Consider the following 19001-nt stretch of genomic DNA (forward strand, 5'->3'; position numbering starts at 1 on the left):
CTATAGATATTTTCGGCAAGCAAACCAGCGCTGACCTGTAATGTAATTATTAATTATTTTGTGTAATTATTCTCTACAGTATAGTCCAGACCACTGTGTCTTTGTATGTCTTTACTCTTTTGTTTGAGTGTGCTTAGCGGCAGTGACAAGACACGGGCAGCTAGTTTTCAAGAATTTGGAATTAATGAGGAATTTGATGTCAACCAGATGATCTTCATGTTGAAATATTTTTTCAGCATCAATTACATTCATTCTCCGACGACAAATCTTCCTCCCTAATAAACAACTATTAAATTGAGACTGACTTAAAACAACTTTTGAAATATGAAATTAACTGCAAATGAGTGCCGTGATATCAAAAATCTCTAAATCAAAATCACAAAGGGTGTCGCTTACTGTATGGTGCCGCCCAAAAAGGTTTGACTGTCAGTCCACCTGATTTAGTGAACCGGTTTTTGGATAAAGAAACTCATTTCCGCCCCATTACATGTAGTCACTCAGCGCAGCGAGGGGAAGAAATATTTGGCGAAACAGACAGTCCAGATTATTTTTGCTGGTTCTTTTGTAGATGGATCCGGTAAGTTGACTTGTTTTGACATTGTACACAGTTTTATTTGTCATTTTGGAACCTCTATCGCGAAAAAATTCAAAGCTGGGTTTGAAAAAACATTATTTGGTAAAAGTCTTACGTATATAATTTTCTGCGGTTGACAGGAGTATACGGGAGTTGTTTTTGACTCAGATGTAGTTTGATTGTTCAAGCAGGACGTATTGAATGCAAACTGACACTCTGTGAAAAATAAAACAAGAGCCCCAGGTTTTACTTTTCACTGACAGCGTAACCAGTTAACAGCTGAGAGGATTGCCAAAGTAGAATACATAAACCGTTCTTTGATGTTTTAAAACTAGACATATCTACACCTGTCTAATCGTAAGATTAACCCATAACATTCGTTATTAGTCAGTGCCCAATATCTATTAACTGGAAATCAATCGTTAAGAATGGTTGCCAAGGTCGAATTGTGTTACTGATTTTAGATGATTGTTTGATCGAGTGGTCGAGACAAGACCCAAGTCGCTTTTTTGAATTTTGTCTGCGAAATATACAGTCGCGAAACTCCTATAAGCACCACCCAAAATGTCAAGCCTAAGTGGTCGATTACGGGAGGTGGTCACTTACGAGAGTTTTGACCATATGGAGTCAAAATTTTGCCTCATTAACATATGGTAACTGCTGAGACTGGCCCCATGCGCCAATGCCACTGCAATGTTTTATTCGTGTGAAAAGTCAATTTCCCGAAAAAAATCCGGTTCTTGCCATTCAGAAATTTCCGTCTCTTGTACTAACCAGGTATACAATAATGTTACAACACCTTATTATCCAAATTCCTCTATACTATCTGTCAAGTGGTCGCTTATGGGAGGTTAAAAACAGAAGAAAATTTCAAACTTTTAGCTATAAAAACAGTCGCGGTCGCTTACTCATCTAGAGGCAAATTCAGCAAGATCGTTTCAAATGCCTGGTACAAGTGTTCAAGGGCATTAAATCTTATATTTCTTTAAAAATTGCATTTTTCCTGAACGTCATCATTTTTCAGCCTATCGACCATATGCTAATGAGGCAAAAAATTCCACCCAATTTGGTTCAAGCTTTCGTCAGCGACCACCTCCCATAAGCGACCACCTAAGCTTGACATTTTGTCGCTTACGGGAGGTTCGCCTGTGTCTTCAATGATCGGTAGCGATCGTATGAAACTAAATAAAAGGAATAAAAAGGAAATTTTCCACCGCCTTTACTATCATATCTTTTATTGCAGCTCACAGTTTGAGTTTTGCGCGCTTTCGGAAAACTGTTTGCTTCTAGTCGGAACAGATAATACACGCAGCCAAATATCCGAGCATATTTATACTGAGAGACATACCCATATGTTTTTTACAGGTTTCTCTTCAAGCAATTGCTCTTGGTAAAATAAACGAAACAAGCGCTCTTCTTGTATCGAGTTTACGACAAGGCATCTGGGATCAAGTGAGTTTGGATTTTCTTGGCGTCCTAATTCACTGTAGCCCAACAAACCTTGACGCCGCTATCTCTCTTGGAGAAAAGTTAATTAATTCATTTCTTAAGGACCTTATTGACAACCAAACACAACGTGAATTATTTTGCTGCATTGGTCATATAACGCGTAATTTTCAGACAAGCTCTCTTCTCCACGAAGCTGCTCGACGCGGAAGCGTGCAGCAATTACAACGACTTCTACAGAATCGACGCAGTTGTGTCGATGTTCAAGGATTCTTCAGTGAGACAGACGAAAGAGGTAAAACACCACTAATGTGGGCCTGCCTGAATAACAGTGTTGATGTCATAAAGTTTCTGTTGTCCAATGGAGTGGATCTTTATGCGAGGGACTTCTCCGGACAAACGCCGTTTCTCCACGCTTGCCGAGGTAACACGCGAGAGGTTCTCGAATTTCTGGCGAGGAGGGGAGCTCGTATTCATGATATTGACAACGACGGCCAACATGGTGTGCATCATGCGGCGCGGTGTAACTCGCGCGAGGTACTCGAGCTGCTGTTTCAAGAACTACAAGCAGATATTCATATTAAAGACTGGAAAAACCGATTTCCAATTCATCACGCTGCAGCGACAGGCAGGACTGAGAACGTTCTGTTTCTACTTCAGAACCGTAGCTGCTTAAATTCGAAGACACGAGTCATAAGAGACAGAGGGTTTGATGAGTTGGGAAATAATCACGGTGGAATGACACCTGTACATTACGCCGCGCAAAATGGTTATGCTAATATTGTGAGACTTCTCGAACAACATGGCGCCGACATTGATGCTGTTACGGATTGTGGGCGTTCCGTGTTCATGTTAGCCGCGGAAAATGGCCATAAAGATGTCTTAGTTTACTGCATAAACGAAAGTTCGTCAAGTACGCCAAAAGAAAAACGCGTTGAATCATCCAATCGCGCGAGTTCGTATAAAAATCAAGTCACTCGGATAAATGAATGTGATGTGAATCACAGTTCAGAAACGTTCAGCGCATAATCCTTAGGAGGCTTCGTTGTTTTCAGAAGATCCTGAAAAAATTATTTGTCGTTAAGGGAAATGTTAACAAAATTTCCTGAAGCACACTAGTTCGGTCAGTGCCAAATAACAACAACAACAACAACAACAAAACAACAACAAGGAATACAACATTCCCTTTGAAGCCAAATGTGGGTTGGTTAAGATGGCTGAACATCGACCGAGTTTTCTTTTGCTTGTTTAAGGGGCACTATCTCCGCTGTCACATCGTGTTGTAACATAAAATCGCCTTATAATCTTCCAATAGAACGAAAAACAAAACAAAAAGCCAAAATTGGTAAAGCAAAGAAATAATCGATTAAATAGAAAACAAAAAGTGAATGAAAGATTCCAAATAAACAAAAAATGTTCACACTTGCGTTGCTTAGATGTTTCTTCGGAAGATAATAAAAAATGCGAGTAAGGCTGCTTTGGCGGCCCACTGGGCAAAATCGTAGTTCGTCACAGAATGTGGTTTAATTAAGTACAACAACAACTTTATTTCTACACAATATTTATACATAAGTTAAACTAATAAGCGAAAAATTAAAAAGTATTGTTTGCTCAAAATAACCATAAGGCTGGAAATACAGGGCAGTTGTCAATAGCAACGTAGTCGTTAGCTACAATGCTGTCATGATTGGAAATTACACAATTATTTGGTGAAGTTTTTACATTTTTTTCAGTCCGTACCAGGATTAATTTAATTATTTACAAATGTGGTTATGTCTGCAAAGATCCCACTAAAAGCTTAATGAGGTCGAACAATTCCTGGAGTACAGTGGATAAGTTAGAATGCATACTCTGGACGAACTAGTAGAAATCCAAATCAAATTTTTTTTACAAAGCATATTTTGTTTGTTACTTAAAGGAAATCATTCTTTGTTTTCAGTCAGTTACAATATGTACAATGAAAGTTTTAATATGGTCTCAGTTCGATTTTTTTTCATTCACTCAACGATGTCGGGAATGCTAACTGGTCGCTCGTTATTCACTGTTTAAGAGTTCGATTGAATGACTCATTCGAAGTTGCTGTAACATTTACCATGGGATCCGAAGAGTTATGAACACCCATCTCATCCATAATCAACTCAAATTTCTCTTCCTGCTCGGCCTCCCTGGAATATTCTTGGACTATACTGTCCAAGCGCTGGAACAGATCTTTCTTGGTCGCCTGTAATTTTCTCAGTTGAGACTTAGTGACGACTTCTGCGAAACGCACTTTCTTTTCCTTCTTATTAAGATGGCAGCGATGCTCATTCCTTGCACGCTTCAGATATACAATAATATTACTGATTTGATCACAGAAGGACTTTTTTCTCGAGTTGTTTTGCTTCACATTTCCTGATGCTTCGATCTTTTGTTCCCTGGAGGCTTTAATTTGTTGGCTGATTACATCAAAGTTAATTGCTCTACTGCTCCTGGATTTAACTTCGGGAGTTTCATCTTCTGTTTTCCTAGACCGGGCTAACGTTTCCTCGAGTTTCCGTTGGCGTAAACTATTGCTTATCTTATCATAAAATTGATGGCGTTGCTTTGTTTTCTTCCAGCTGCATTCGTCCACGCTTGGGTCGTAAAGTGGGCTTTCTTTTACAGTGTTCTTTGTTTCTGCAAGTGCGTCGTTCAGTATGACGATGAAGAAGTTCATCGCCAAAATGGTGGTACTCAGCAGAATCATGGCTGCGAAAACTCTTCCGAACATTTTGTTGGTGAGCTCTAACTGATGGATTGGCCTTGCTTTCACTCGACCCAGAGTCAACTCTATTTGGAAAAAACTAGCTTTTAGAAACGATGAATAGCGCTCAAATCCCGCTCCAAAAATCAGAATACCAAAGTGCAAGAAGGCAATGAAAAGAATTAAGAAAATAACACTGAAAGATGCGAGATGTCTCGCACTGTTCTTCAATGTTATGGAAAACACAGCAACGTGTTTATTGAATCTTATCAGGCGCAAGAGTTTCACAGAGATTACAAATACCAATAAACCAAGAACGACATTATCTACCTCGCGCCAAACCAGAGCTTCTTGGAAACTCACATGACCATACACGTTTTCTTGTAATTTTCTGATGACCGAAGACACTTTTTCCGATTGTACCACATACATAATAATAGCTAGCACGGAGAAAAACAACTGCCACAGTTCTACCCAGTTCCAGAAGGATTTAAAATACCGGAAACCCCGCTTGTAGAGCTTGTAACCCTCTCGTCCAAGGTACCACAGCACGAAGATGATAAATAAAAGAACACAGATCATATACAACTGTTTAGCGGCGGTCTGAGTGGAGGGCAAAGAGAGAACATCAATTCTCTTGAACGTTGCCGTGTGTCCTGACGCCCCAACTTCGAAGAAATACGTTGCAATAGCTAAAACATTTACTGACGGGTTGAAGGCTGAGAATTCCACAATAACAGCTCTGCTTTGTCTGTCCAGCCAGTCATTAGTTTTTAAATTCTTAATAATGCTAAAACCTGTTGCCTTCTCGTATCCTAAGTCAGCCACGAATCCTCCCCCAGGGTAAAATGAGAATTGTCCCCACTTGGGCACAGTTTCACTCTCCCCCGGATTCTGGTATCGCCAGGGCTTCGGGCAAAGTCGAAGTAGCTCCTCGTGACTCGAAGAGTTGTCGATGGGCTTCCAGGTTGGTTTACTATAGGGGGTTCTATCTTCATTTTCTAGCCCGTATCCGTCGTAGCACACCGGAAATATTCTCGTCATATAATCAACTTTACAGGATGCTGAAAATGTTTACAAAACCATTATTAGAAAATAGCTGTTCATGCCTTAAAGAAGGCTCTGTTCTACTGCAAAGAGGTTAATAAGAACACAATAGCTAATGCTACAATCAGAATTAACCTACTTTGAGAAATTTCCAAGTAGATATAACTCATGGACTGCTTTTCTCACACTTCAAGGGTCCAACAACATGTTGAAGGAACAAGTATATTTGCTTTTGGACAGTTTTAGTTAAAGCAATAGTAAACGCGACAAACCGAATTCAATAATAGTTCTATTATTAGATGTTTTGGTGTGTAGTATCGCTTTATATTTTTACTCGTTGTTTGTATTTTGACTCGCCCTACGGGCTCGTCAAAATACGGCACAACTGGTAAAAATATACAGCGACACTACCCACCAAAACATCTAATAAGATATATTTATAATCCATCACGTATTTTCACTCGCGCGCGACTGGTCTAAACGCGTCACGTGACTGAATACTCGTCCCAGTAAAAACTGGGGAATATCCGAGTGATATTCCCCAATTTTCAAATCCGCGCGTGTTGCGAAAAAAATTTAAAGGATAATAAACACAATAGTTTTTATTTGGCCCGAAAATATTCTCCGATATTTGTCCCTGGACATTATCTATTCCTCAAAGCTCACAGTGTTCCTCGAACTACACTCTCGGAGAACCGTTCGCTTCTCGGAACAGATAATGTCCAAGGACAAATATCCGAGAGTATTTCCGCGCCAAATGGAGGCTATTGTTTATCTGTCGTCAGCTCACAGAATAGTGACTGAAGTAGCTCAATCACGGTATTTTAAGTAATTTTGGCCACATGCAAAATTACCTTTAAATTGAAAGAAACCGGATACTAGTAGCTTATTAAAGTAGAGAAACACCAAAGAGATAATAATAAACAGTAAAGGAACAAGGGTGGTAAAGGATGGAAAAGATTAAAACGGATTACAAAGGACGCACTTAAAATATTTAGGCAAAACTTGTCAAGATGCGCAAACCGAGACGTAACTCCTTTAAGACCGCCATGGATTAGCCATTATCTGAGCCTCTGTATGCACTTTCTTCCGGATACAATTAAAGTGGCGATTATTGCCATTGCAAAACATTGTGCTTTGAGACTAAAACTTACTCGGTTTAAGTCTTAGTTGCCGAGCTCGAGCCATCCCAAGAAGGATTGAGTGCTTGTCTCCAATGTACACGGTTTGATTCTCTTGTTGGCCATTGTACCATCTGCCCGCAAACACACCTGGGATAAAAGCGTCATTTAACCAGCTCCAGAGCTTCTCCTTATCGTTAACCTATCATAGAGAAAAGAGAAAGAGAAAAGGTAAATGGACCGGTAAATACCGTAAATCCTCGAATTAACGCCCCCCCCCCCCGCCACCCCTCGAATAAGCGCCCCTCCTAACGGCCGAAATCTAAAATAAGCGCCTCCTCGAATAATCGCCCCCCTCCCATCGCCCCCCCCCCCCCATTTTGTGGGCGAGTAATGAGACAACAAAGGATGTATAGTTTTCGTCATGTAGAGCTTAGATTTGTACATTGTTTCAGTTTGTGAACACGTTAAGTGAACACGTTGAACACGAAGTACTAACAGTGCCGCGATTTAAACTTTAGCATCAGCTTTTTATGTCAATAAACAGCTTATGTTGTTGTTTACGCGCAGATGTATTAAAAAAAATTATCTGCAGGCCAAGATTTGGGAAAAGTTAAATAAGCGCCCCCCCCCTCCCCCCCCCGCCTAGAATAAGCGCGCCCCGTCTTCTCCTAAATTTGAAATAAGCGCCCTGGGCGCTGATTCGAGGATTTACGGTATACGAATGTTATTGAACTAACACGAGGTCCATACTGGGGTAATATTTCACTTGCTCCTTTCTTTCCCCAAGGGTATGGACCGAGCCGAAATCGCTTCCATTCCGCAGGTCTTGTGACGCCACGTTCTAAGCTCTAAAATAGGTTGGACTCATTCTCAGGGTGCGTTCGACTGACCTTATTCCAGAATAAAAATATCACTATTAATTCCGCATTATTCCAAATAGCCAGTTCCTTTTCAATGCTCAATTGAAAACCTCTCTAACAGCATAGACCGGTTTCCAATTGAATATCGTAAAACCAAAACCAAAGTAATCACTTAAGCCAGTCACAAGGGACACAGACCAACGAACCAATCAATAATCGAAGTAAATACATGAAGCTGACGCGACGCGCGGGAAAACATATGCGGGCGAGTCTCGATTGGTTATGTATGACAAAATGGCGCGAGTTTTTTAAGCCAATCGTGTAGCATGATACGACAAAACCAATTTACTTTTCGACATTCAATTGAAAACCGCTCTAACTTAGTTGAATTAATTGAAGAACATTTCGCTTTGGTTTTAAACATTATGCCTACTGTTCGTACTGCTCGTTGAACTGAACAGCTCAACAAATGAAAAACCAAACGAATCCACATGTTTACTCAGTTTGGAGTTAAACCAGACTTGTTTCATTGTTGACAGTACTTACCTTTTCAAAGTTTGGTAACCCATCCCGGATGGACTTTGTCATGTGATATTGGTAACTATTCCGGTTGCCATAACACATGACCATCACCATGAAGATGAACAGGACGTAAACGACAAGCTCGAAGTAAAGAATCGACAAGTTCTTTTTCTTTAGCTGTTGTTTCCTCATGTCTTCCACTTCAGATAGCTTCATTTTCCACAGTCGCTGTTGTGAGGGGCTACTTTTAGCTGCTTCGTGGCTTTGGCGTCCTTCAGATCTACTCTTTTTCCATTTGACAATGGCGGCGAGGAATATCGCTATGAATAACACTTTAGCAGGTTCTGTAATTGTCACATCCTTCCCCAGTGATACAAGCACTGACGTCAGCCACTGCTCGCTGGTGCTCTTTCCCCAAATCAAGCTGTAGAAGATGGTAAACGAAGCAGAAACAACACAAGAACTAAACAAGAAGAACCAGGCCAGGTAGGTAAGCCACTTCGCTTTACGACAGCACTGAGTCTCACTTGCTCCTTTCTGAAAAAGGAATACTGTCACAATGTTTATGGGTGCAACGATAAGTGCACTTTTAAAAGTGATAATGATTTGGGCCCACGAGAATTTCAGGGGTCCTACTTGTAGCACTTGCTCAGATTTACCTTCCAACTTATAGAAAATCGCGTTAGCAAACATGGCTGTAAGCAGCACTGACAGGCAGCAGGACGCTCGCTGTACTCTTGTAAAGCGGCTTCTCCTCGGCTTCGCTAGAACTGAAACCCAAAGATGGGTTTCAGTCAGACCTCTCCACCAACGCTTTAGCATCTCGTGTCTAAAAGTGCCCTCATTTGGCGCCTGTTCAATGATTCGCTCAATTCGACCGTCTTCTCGCTCCAGGGCAAGCCACTGGCTGCTGGTAAATGCCCAAGCGTGATTCACCTGTTCGTCAATGACAACGATTTCTTCTAGAAACCAGGAAGGGCTCTCCCCAGAGTTGTCATGACCAATTCGCACTGCCTGAATCGTACCAAGAGACTGACTAAGATTAAGAACAAACACATCCGTGTTTCCACGAGTAAAGAGAAAATTATCCACGCCAGGCTCGTCTAAGTTGAGCTGAATAATTCCGCTGCTTCCTTCACTACCGTATATCTCCATGGCAACCTTAGCTGTTGTACCTGAATTTCTCCACACGCCCGTGGAAATGATTATCCGATAGATGTGTGAGCAGCTTGCTGTGGAGGGTAGATGCACTGGCAGACTAGTCTAGGAATCAAAGTGGATTTCATTAATATATGTGCTGTGAGATACTAGACCTGAAGTTTTAACGGCTCAAGCTAAGATCATGATAACAACGAATAAACTGGAACCCCGTTAAAACGGTCACCAACGGGCCATGAAAATTTCACAGCATTAATGGGATCTATTTTAAGTGACATCTTTGTGAAGGAAATTGTGTTTGATTTGTTAACGACAGAGGTCAATGACATGTTACAGGCGTTTGAATAAACAAGAGAATCGCTCAATATTTTTTCTTTTGTTTAACAAAAAAACAACAACAACAACAACAAAAAAAAACAAATGCGTATTTGGTTGGTTGTAAGTTGGGATTTCAGAACGTAATCGTTGGCCGTATTAACATGGTGGCCGCATGGACGGGTTTTCTTATGAGAAATATGTACGGGCGTTTCGGCAGGACAAAAACACTTTTTTTACAAGCTACATTTGTATGAATTCCAAAACTGTTGAACTGAAATCGTTGGATTCCAGGGTAGAACCCGGCAAGTTTGTAAAATGTTCAAAACAGCGGATTTTACAGTTGAACCCAACATTAATTCTTATAAATCGATATGGTTAAACTTCCTGTAATAAGTCATGTTGTAACTTAGTTTCATATGTAGGGCCATAAGGAAGACTACAGCCTTGACTGTAATTATGCGCTCTATTGAAAGAAATTGTCATCATCAATGCTTACATTTCTGGCGTCTTTTTTATCCGCTTTTCTGACGATAAGCAGCACGACAATATAACACAGGAGAACTACAGAGATCGTCACAATAACTGCAACGTTTCCAGTTTCTTGTAGATCCTTGAACTCCACTGAGACCTTGTCAAAATCAATGGGATTCGGTTTAATCAAAAGAGATCCTCCAAATGAAGTCAGATGATTACAGGAACAATTAATAAATCCGTTGTATGTTGCTGATAAAACCTGGTAAAAAATAAACGGAAAAAGAAATCGAAATTAAATTAAATCATTTAAAATTCTCCACATTATCATTTGTAGTACGTAGGCTAGCAAAAGCTGATCACGTTGCTTGTAAAACGTCCTATCAAAATTATTTTTTTCTCTGACAGTCTGTTAAAAATTTCAACATAAAAAGAATTTCACCACAAACTTGAAATAATTACTTCATTTCGGATTGGTTCATAGAAGGCAAATTTGTCGTAAACAAGCACTAGAGTGCTACAGCCTGCGTCAAATTACGAAAACTATTAAATGCCCTGGAGAGTTGCCGCGGAGTACTCTTTCATATCAGAATTTCAGAAGCTGAGGCTTCTAAAGATCACAAGATTGCAAAATTGAAAATGACAAATGAGACCTGACTGAAGAACGTTTATACCACTCACCCGACAGCCCTCTGCTATCCACTTTTCCCTCTCCTCTGACCAGAAGACACAGCTCCCAAGGGCTACCCTCAGAGTATAGTTTTGATCCGATTTAGAATCGTATACTGGCACCACAGTCACATTTTCGTCCTGACGGGAACTGGGTGGGGGGTCCTTGACCTCGACACATGAACGCTTTTGCCGTCTATTTCTGAAACATGACCTTTTCTCCCTCTTGTGAGAGTTTGTTCTACTTCTGTTATAGCCTTGCACTCCAAGAAAGTACTTCCCTGGTCGCTTGGCGAGAGTTTCTATTGGACTCGTTAGCTGGGAACATTTAGTTTTGCCATCCTTTCTGCCACGCGCACCTGGTGACCAAACACACTTTTCGCTCTTCGAGACAGTGGCATTGAGGTCATGCTCTTGGGTGGTTGGCCGCTGACCATATCGCAAGTACACAAACAGATTTGTATTTGCCTCAGTAGGCGTGATTTCCATCATTATCAGGGTATTTTCGTACTCAACATCAATTACATGAAAACGCAGATAATCATTCTGGCTGAAATACGGCCCATTTTCGAAGGAGACCGTCTGGTTTTGTAATGGTGCAACGATGATAACGTTGTTTGAGAGATTTGATACTTTGATCAGCTTGCGTGTGTCATCTTTTAAGTCCAGAGCTAAGACATCAGAGTTGACTCTTTGCTCAGTACTGTCCCAGGTGTAAGGATTGAATGGGATTGATAGCATCTGCAAAAAGGACAAAAACTTTCATCAACTGTCCGGCATTAATAACGTTAAGAGTGTGTCCGCGAGAAAACCAGGCAGAACCAGGCAGAACCAGGCAGCAGGTGATACAGCTAAAATCACCGATTTCCCTCAAACTCGGCACAAATGTTGGGTTTGGTGAGTGAATTATTGTTGCAAAAAAGTAGGTCAAAATATTTTATTCCCTTCAAGTTAGGAGGACCCCCTGCAAAAATGGCCATTTGACACTAAATATGCATATTTAACTAGCCATCTTTGGTTTAGTATTTCTACAACAAGAAAAACTATGTGAAAAGGAAATCCACTGGATCATGTGCTACAACTATCAGTCTAAGAGCACAGATATTCATTTCAACTGGTCAATTTGATTTCTCTCCATGGCTTCATCTTAGGTAAGGTGGATATTTCGTAGTGTTGTGAATAGCCTTTAATTGATGGCAAATATCTGCAATGGGCAAAACCAGAAGCATATCACCTAGAATAGGTGATATGCTTCTGGCAAAACCAAATACACATTATTCTAACCTGGATAGTGAGAGCAATCAATAAAGTTCTCAAAATGCCATAAAATGTTTGGGGACTTCAGTATTTTTTTCTGTGCTGGCGTACTGTTTACATGCAAGTTTACCATTTATGGCCATTTCATGAACATCCACTAAAACACAAAAGCCATTTCTCTGTGTTAACCTAACCCGAAATCAACAAGAAATATCAATCTAAGCATTTTCCTATCGATTACGAGACACTTCTTTCAAATACTTTCGGAGCTATATCTTAAAGCATATAGGCGTACAAGCTGGGGGGGGGGGGGGGGGGGCGAGGGGGCTGCAGTCCCCCTAGCTACGGAAATTACGTATTTGGTGCGGCAAACAACATTAAATTCGGCAGGGTCTGTCGCAGTATGCGACGTTGGAGCGGCAGCTGATTCATACGGCGTTCTCCTCATGTGTCGAACCTAATGCATAAATTACTGTAATGTATTTTTCATATAACGGGACTCGTGATTGGCTCAAAATTGAGTGGCGTGACCAGTCATCCATGAAGCTCAAAGTCGTCGCTAAAAATAGACAACAAAATACCAGGATGCCTTCGATTTATGAGAAATGGGACTGTATAAGCGAGTTTCTTTAGCGCAAATTCATTTTTTTGCTTTTTCTTCGTGAAAATAGCCCAGCTTATTAGATTTCCCTTTAACAAGTCGATTTAACCGGGCGAAAACCTGTCTAAATACAAACACTGAACCTTGAGTTTGAATTTGCTTCCCTAAATATTGCTATAACAGCATGATAACAGCGAAATGTTAGTCACAGCTTTTCTATTTGGACAGAGTTCGTGAATTCAGAGCGCATATTTTCGCGTCGAAAAATGTTACCTCCGGCTTCCCGAATTGAGTTCGACGCAAGTACGCCGTCTGAACCAGCCGTCGCTCCAAAGTCGCTCTAAAGTCGAACTTTATCAAGTTTGGTTCGGCACATGAGTGGAGCGGCGTTTCAGGACCGGGCCTTAAGATACATTCAGGCGGTACGCAGCTCTTACAAGGTTCGCTCTGATTGGTTGACGTAGTTTTAGGATGAAAAAATAATCAACAAGAAGTGGATTAATTAAAGAAATATTAAGAAATGAATACCAAGAAATAAATATAGAAGGTAATATAAAAAAAAATTGATGGGAAAGGATATCAAGAGCGTAGGTCGAATGCATAGGTTGATTTAAGTTAGTTTAGCCTTGAAATTCTTTGTTACTTTCTTGAAATAGAAAATGCTCCATGCAAGTAAGGATGAAGATTTGCCCAGTTGCCCTTGTTGCCCAGTTGGCCATGTTGCCTTCTTACCCTTGTTGCTCTTGTTGCCCTGTTGCCCTCTTTGCCCTGTTGCCCATGCCATGTTAACCTTGTTGCGCGGTTGCCGCTGTTGCCCTGTTGCCCATGTTAACCTTGTTGCCCATGTAGCCCTGTAGCCCTGTAGCCCTGTAGCCCTGCAGCCCTTTAGCCCTGTAGCCCTGTAGCCATGTTGCCCATGTTGCCCATGTAGCCCATGTTGCCCATGTAGCCCTGTAGCCCTTTAGCCCTGTAGCCCTGTAGCCATGTTGCCCATGTTGCCCATGTAGCCCTGTAACCCTGTTGCCCTGTAGCCCTGTAGCCCTGTAGCCCATGTTGCCCTTGTTGCCCTGTTGCCCTGTGTTCTAGGAGCGCTGTAGCCCTATAGCCATGTTGCCGATGTTGCCCATGTTGCCCTGTTGCCCTGTGTTCCTGTAGCCTTGTAGCCCTGTAGCCCTATAGCCATGTTGTCCATGTTGCCCATGTTGTCCATGTTGCCCATGATGTCCATGTTGCCCATGTAGCCCTGTAACCCTGTAACCCTGTTGCCCTGTAGCCCATGTTGCCCATGTTGCCCTGTTGCCCTGTAGCCCTGTAGCCCTGTAGTCCTGTAGCCCTGTAGCCCTGTAGTCCTGTAGCCCTGTAGCCATGTAGACCTTTAGCCATTTAGCCAAGTTGCCCATGTAGCCCTGTAACCCTATTGCCGTGTAGCCCTGTAGCCCATGTTGCCCTTAGCCCTGTAACCCTGTAACCCTGTTGCCCTGTAGCCCATGTTGCCCATGTTGCCCTGTTGCCCTGTAGCCCTGTAGCCCTGTAGTCCTGTAGTCCTGTTGCCCTGTAGCCCTGTAGCCCTGTAGTCCTGTAGCCCTTAGCCCTTAGCCCTGTAGCCCTGTAGCCCTGTAGTCCTGTAGTCCTGTAGTCCTGTTGCCCTGTAGCCCTGTAGCCCTGTAGTCCTGTAGTCCTGTAGTCCTGTAGTCCTGTAGTCCTGTTGCCCTGTAGCCCTTAGCCCTGTAGCCCTGTAGTCCTGTAGCCCTGTAGCCCTGTAGTCCTGTAGTTCTGTTGCCCTGTAGCCCTGTAGCCCTGTAGCCCATGTTGCCCTTAGCCCTGTAGCCCTGTAGCCCTGTAGCTCTTTAGCCATGTAGTCATGTTGCCCATGTAGCCTTGTAGCCCTGTAGCCCTGTTGCCCATGTTGCCCTTATTGCCCTGTTGCCCTGTTGCCCTTGTTGGACACGGAATCACGTCAAGACAATCATGATAAATGTGTGCTTGGATGATGTTATTAGTCATCACTTCCTATCCCAGGGGCAACCCGAAAACACGCGGATCCCCACAATGGACCGGGTCCGCGGGCTACCCTACGGAGCGGTCCATGGACTACCCCTATGGACCCCCTCTACGGACCACCCCAAAATAGTGTAAAAATAATAAATCAAGATTTCACTTATGGGTTGTCTAATAGATTCAAACTCGTGTCGGTGATTTTTCGAGTGTTACACTGTGCAAATGTAACAGACTTGGGTTTTTAACACCCCACCCCCCCTCCCAAAAAGAAATTGCCTAAAAGCCGTTTTCAGCGTAAGGAGATGCCAATGTTAAAAAGGAAAGTTCTTACCTTCCATTTTTGGCTCAATCTGGCTATGGAAGATATATTTTTAGGCCGTTTATTCTTCTTTGTATCTGATATTCCGCTGAGTAAATTGTGAAGCCTGGAACGAGTTCACGAGCCCACGGGAGGATGGGCTAAACAAAATGGCAGAGGGGAAAGAACACAAATTTTGAGGCTTCCCGGAGGCTTCCCCGTACGCATCTTTCGTATACTTTATGGCCAAAGCAAAGGAAATGGCAATGTGTAATTATATAAATTGCACCCAAGCCTGAATCCAGGCCTGCCCATTTGCACAATGTAACGTTCGAAATTTCGCCGTCACGAGTAATCTATTAGACAACCCGCAACTGAAATATTTATTTATTATTTTTATTATATTTTGGGGGATGGTCCGTAGAGGGGGTTCGTAGGGGGAGTCCGTGGACCGGTCCACAGGTAGTCTGCGGACCCGGTCCATAGTGGGGGTCCGCGGACCGGGGGTCAGTGTTTTCGGGTTACCCCTATCACAGACTGCCATCTTTCATCGCCTTTTCGCCAAACTGCATACGTGTATTAAATTTTGGATGGCCGCTCTCCGGCTTTCAAATTGGGATGACCAAAAGGTGGCCGCGGCTGCTTAATATAGGTGGCCGGTTAATAGGGTTTTCTTGCAGTCGTTTACAAACAATAATTTCAGGACTTCGATAAATTACACAGGCCGCCTGACACTGAGGGGTGGCCGCTTAATAGTTGACTGTGTTTACTGTATTTTTCAAACAGTGTTAAAGATACTGTGTTTTTTTTCTTTCATGTTTGCCTTGATTTATGCCGGTTTTATATTATATTTATTTTGACTCGACTTCCATCAAGCACTTTGGCGGGCTTTTTGACGCACCTGGACAACCCTAGGCATTTAAATGTTTCTAAGCTTTGTGTTGTCTGGCCGCTATAACTGGCTTTAAATTGCCTGCCATCATAGCGAAGCAAAGGAAAATTTCTCTCTAACCGAGGAACTAATCTCTTGTGAATGGTTTCTTGAAATAGAGCATAGCTCTCTTTTCAGAGATTATCTAATGCCTTTGGTTTTAAAAAGGGAGCATACATGCTCTTGGAAAACTTTCATCTGGTATTGTCTGATCATTTGGATAAGCCAAAAAGAAACATTGGACAGTTTAAGAAACAAGTGGGTGGAAATACTGGAAAAGGTTAAAGGTAATTGGAATCAATCCAATTCTCAGAAAGGATGAAATTCTCGGGAAACTTAATGATACAATCCAAGATAGAATTGCTGGAAAAGGTTGGACTGCAATTTAATGAATTTGTAGCGCTAGTACTGGAATACGTTAACATCGACATGGAAAAGTACCTAACACTGTTTGCCAGTCAGTGAGGTGTTCAGGGCGCAATTACAACACCTAACAACAGCATGATTACAGTTGAACCTCCACTAACGGCCCCCTCTCTAACAACAGCCACTTTTTGTTGTCCCAGCGGACAGTCCATACATTCACAACAGCCACCTGTCCACAACGGGAACGGTCACTTAAACGCTTTACAACTGCCAATTGAAAATAACTTCTCGACAACCACCAGTAAATCAACGACTGATGAACAGTGTATACATGCCCCCCCTTCAAAACAATTTTAAAAACATCCACTAAATGAGATAGGAGAATGACGTAAGTTACAAGGTACAACGTAGAAGGTAGAATTCGTTAGGACAAGTACTTAGGAGAGAGGGTGGAAATGACTGACTACTTCACAGCATTGGGATAGGTACCAGAAGGAAAAAGGGTGAGAAGGAGAACTGAGATCACTTGGAAGAAAGACTGCGTAGAAACAAAGTAACAAGGCTAGGTGTGCAGAATGGACAGTGTTGGACTGAGAGCATGGCAGCCTTATGCGCCTACTGGCGTGATGAGAACAGATGATAATGATAAAGTGAGAAATAAAATTAAGATAGTCTTGAAGATGGAGTTGTGGTGATGGTAAGGAAAGAAGATCCTCCAAGATCCTCAACTGGGAGCTCATCTGCAAAGTCCCCATATCCAATCCCTCAAACCCCAGGGCACCAGAGTCAACTGGCAGACATGAAACTAGTTTGTCCATGTCAGAAACCCACCAAATCCCACCAAATCCCACCAAATGAAAATGCAGGGGATTTGCTATATAAAATATTGGAAATGATGGACATCAAAATACTCGTGGAGCATCCCTCACTGAATACAATCATGTTACTGCCCACCTTAGGTTTTGTTCTCCCGAAACATTATGTCTATGGAATGCTAATATTGCATCAGGTCTCTATTTAGAAAAAACAGTTCAAAAGCTAAGCTTAAGCAGCTTCGTTTATATTTCCTTGGTTTCTTATCACATTTTTAAAATTAATTCATTGCATCAAACTTAACAGTACAAAGTTACTCCAAATTTACTTCACCTAATTTCAGTTCTATTCATGAGAAAATGCCTTGGTTAACGCCCAGCTTAGTACGTAGGGACAAGGGCATTTGATCACAAAAAACAGACCGAACCAGAAAACAAATTAAATGTTAAATAGAATAGAGTGGTTTTCAATTGAGTGGCAAAAGTAATCAGGCAATAATAAGGTTTTGGTTTTGCTATGGTTTTAGATTGGCTGATTAGTCTAACTGATGAGTAACTGTTTAGTTTTGGTTTTACGACACTCAGTTATTGAAAACTGCTGTAAACAAATCAAATAACAAATAAAATAGACAGTCAAATCTGGTAAAACTAAATAAGGTCACTCTGATCAAACAGACCCATCAATAGCTTAAAATTCTACTATGTTTGTACTCCCAATGTAAGCTTACTTAAACTAAAATAATACTTCTGGTTAACATTTGCAAGAATTATCTGCAAATAAGTTTTTAAACTTAGCTCTAAATATTAAAATATTTAGAGCTGTTTTGATAATTCGTGGGAAATAATCTGCTTCAATTCTTAAGGGCCCATTAACCGATTCATGCGCGCACTCGCGCGCGTTGCTAAAGAGGTGAAATTTCACTTCCGGTCACTTACGTCAACCTGAGTACTCAAAAACTTGCAAATTCGCATACATTTTAGATGTTTTTCTTTGTGTTTCGCAAAATGCAAAGTAAAAAAGTACAAGCAAAGACAAAATAAGAGAAAGACAGAAAAACAAGAACAATAGAAAGAGAAAAACTAACTCTGTGTGGCTTTGTCTGATCTTACCGAAGTGCACTGGTAGTGTAAATTGCGCATGCGCTGATAGGGTAACTTCCAATAGATATCGCGCGCACTTCCGGTTTCTTTAAATGCTAAAGGAAACGCGGTTTTTTATTAAATCCAGCCCTTTTCGACGAATTTCCAATAAAGCCAACGTTGGCAACATAGCTATGCATTCCTTTTTCGAAATCATGCTTTTTGCAGAAAATTACAAATTTTTCAATATTTTGAAATGCTCTCAAAATCTGACCTTTTAGAAATGAAACAAAATCGATGCATAACGTAATGAGGATTTAATTTAAAATATTAAATCAATGTAAAAAATCCCGAGAAAGTAATTTGCCTGAGAGCCTTTGCATTTTTTCTGTATTAGTCACATGACGATGGGCATGGCCTGATGACGTCATCCTAGTGTTACTCGTCATGAAAAAGTTGAAACACATGAAATAACTCTGAACTAACTAAAAATGAGGAGGTTAGATGAGACTAAATTTTCCTTAGCAACGGCTCGAAAAGATCGGTTAATGGGCCCTTAACGTGTAATGCTTGGAGAAAATCTGCACTCAAAACGCAAAAACACCCAAATGGAAACGTGATGCAAACCTGTTATAATTCTTTGTTCATAGATTAACCGTTGCCAGGCTTTTAAAAACTGAAGAGGAAAACACACCGCTCCAAAACAACTCAATCTGTTCAATTTCGCGCTTCGCGATTATCGTCTGC

The 19001-nt window shown here is 41.5% G+C and overlaps 1 protein-coding gene across 1 annotated transcript in view; it reads right to left on the reverse strand.

Moving 5' to 3' along the window:
- Nucleotides 1–3359: 3359 nt before the first annotated feature.
- Nucleotides 3360–19001, reverse strand: part of LOC145488509 (polycystin-1-like protein 2) — a 44078-nt gene continuing 28436 nt past the window's right edge. Inside the window, exons 8-12 of the mRNA XM_081467392.1 lie at nt 10924–11652; nt 10268–10504; nt 8320–9558; nt 6944–7112; nt 3360–5806 (exon numbers count right to left, since the gene is read on the reverse strand). Coding sequence (XP_081323518.1) covers nt 4059–5806; nt 6944–7112; nt 8320–9558; nt 10268–10504; nt 10924–11652 — 4122 coding nt within the window. The 3' untranslated portion in view covers nt 3360–4058. The remainder of the gene's footprint in view (nt 5807–6943; nt 7113–8319; nt 9559–10267; nt 10505–10923; nt 11653–19001) is intronic.

The sequence above is a fragment of the Orbicella franksi genome, chromosome 5, assembly GCF_964199315.1.
Source record: "Orbicella franksi chromosome 5, jaOrbFran1.1, whole genome shotgun sequence".
In the NCBI taxonomy this organism is placed as follows: Eukaryota; Metazoa; Cnidaria; class Anthozoa; order Scleractinia; family Merulinidae; genus Orbicella; species Orbicella franksi.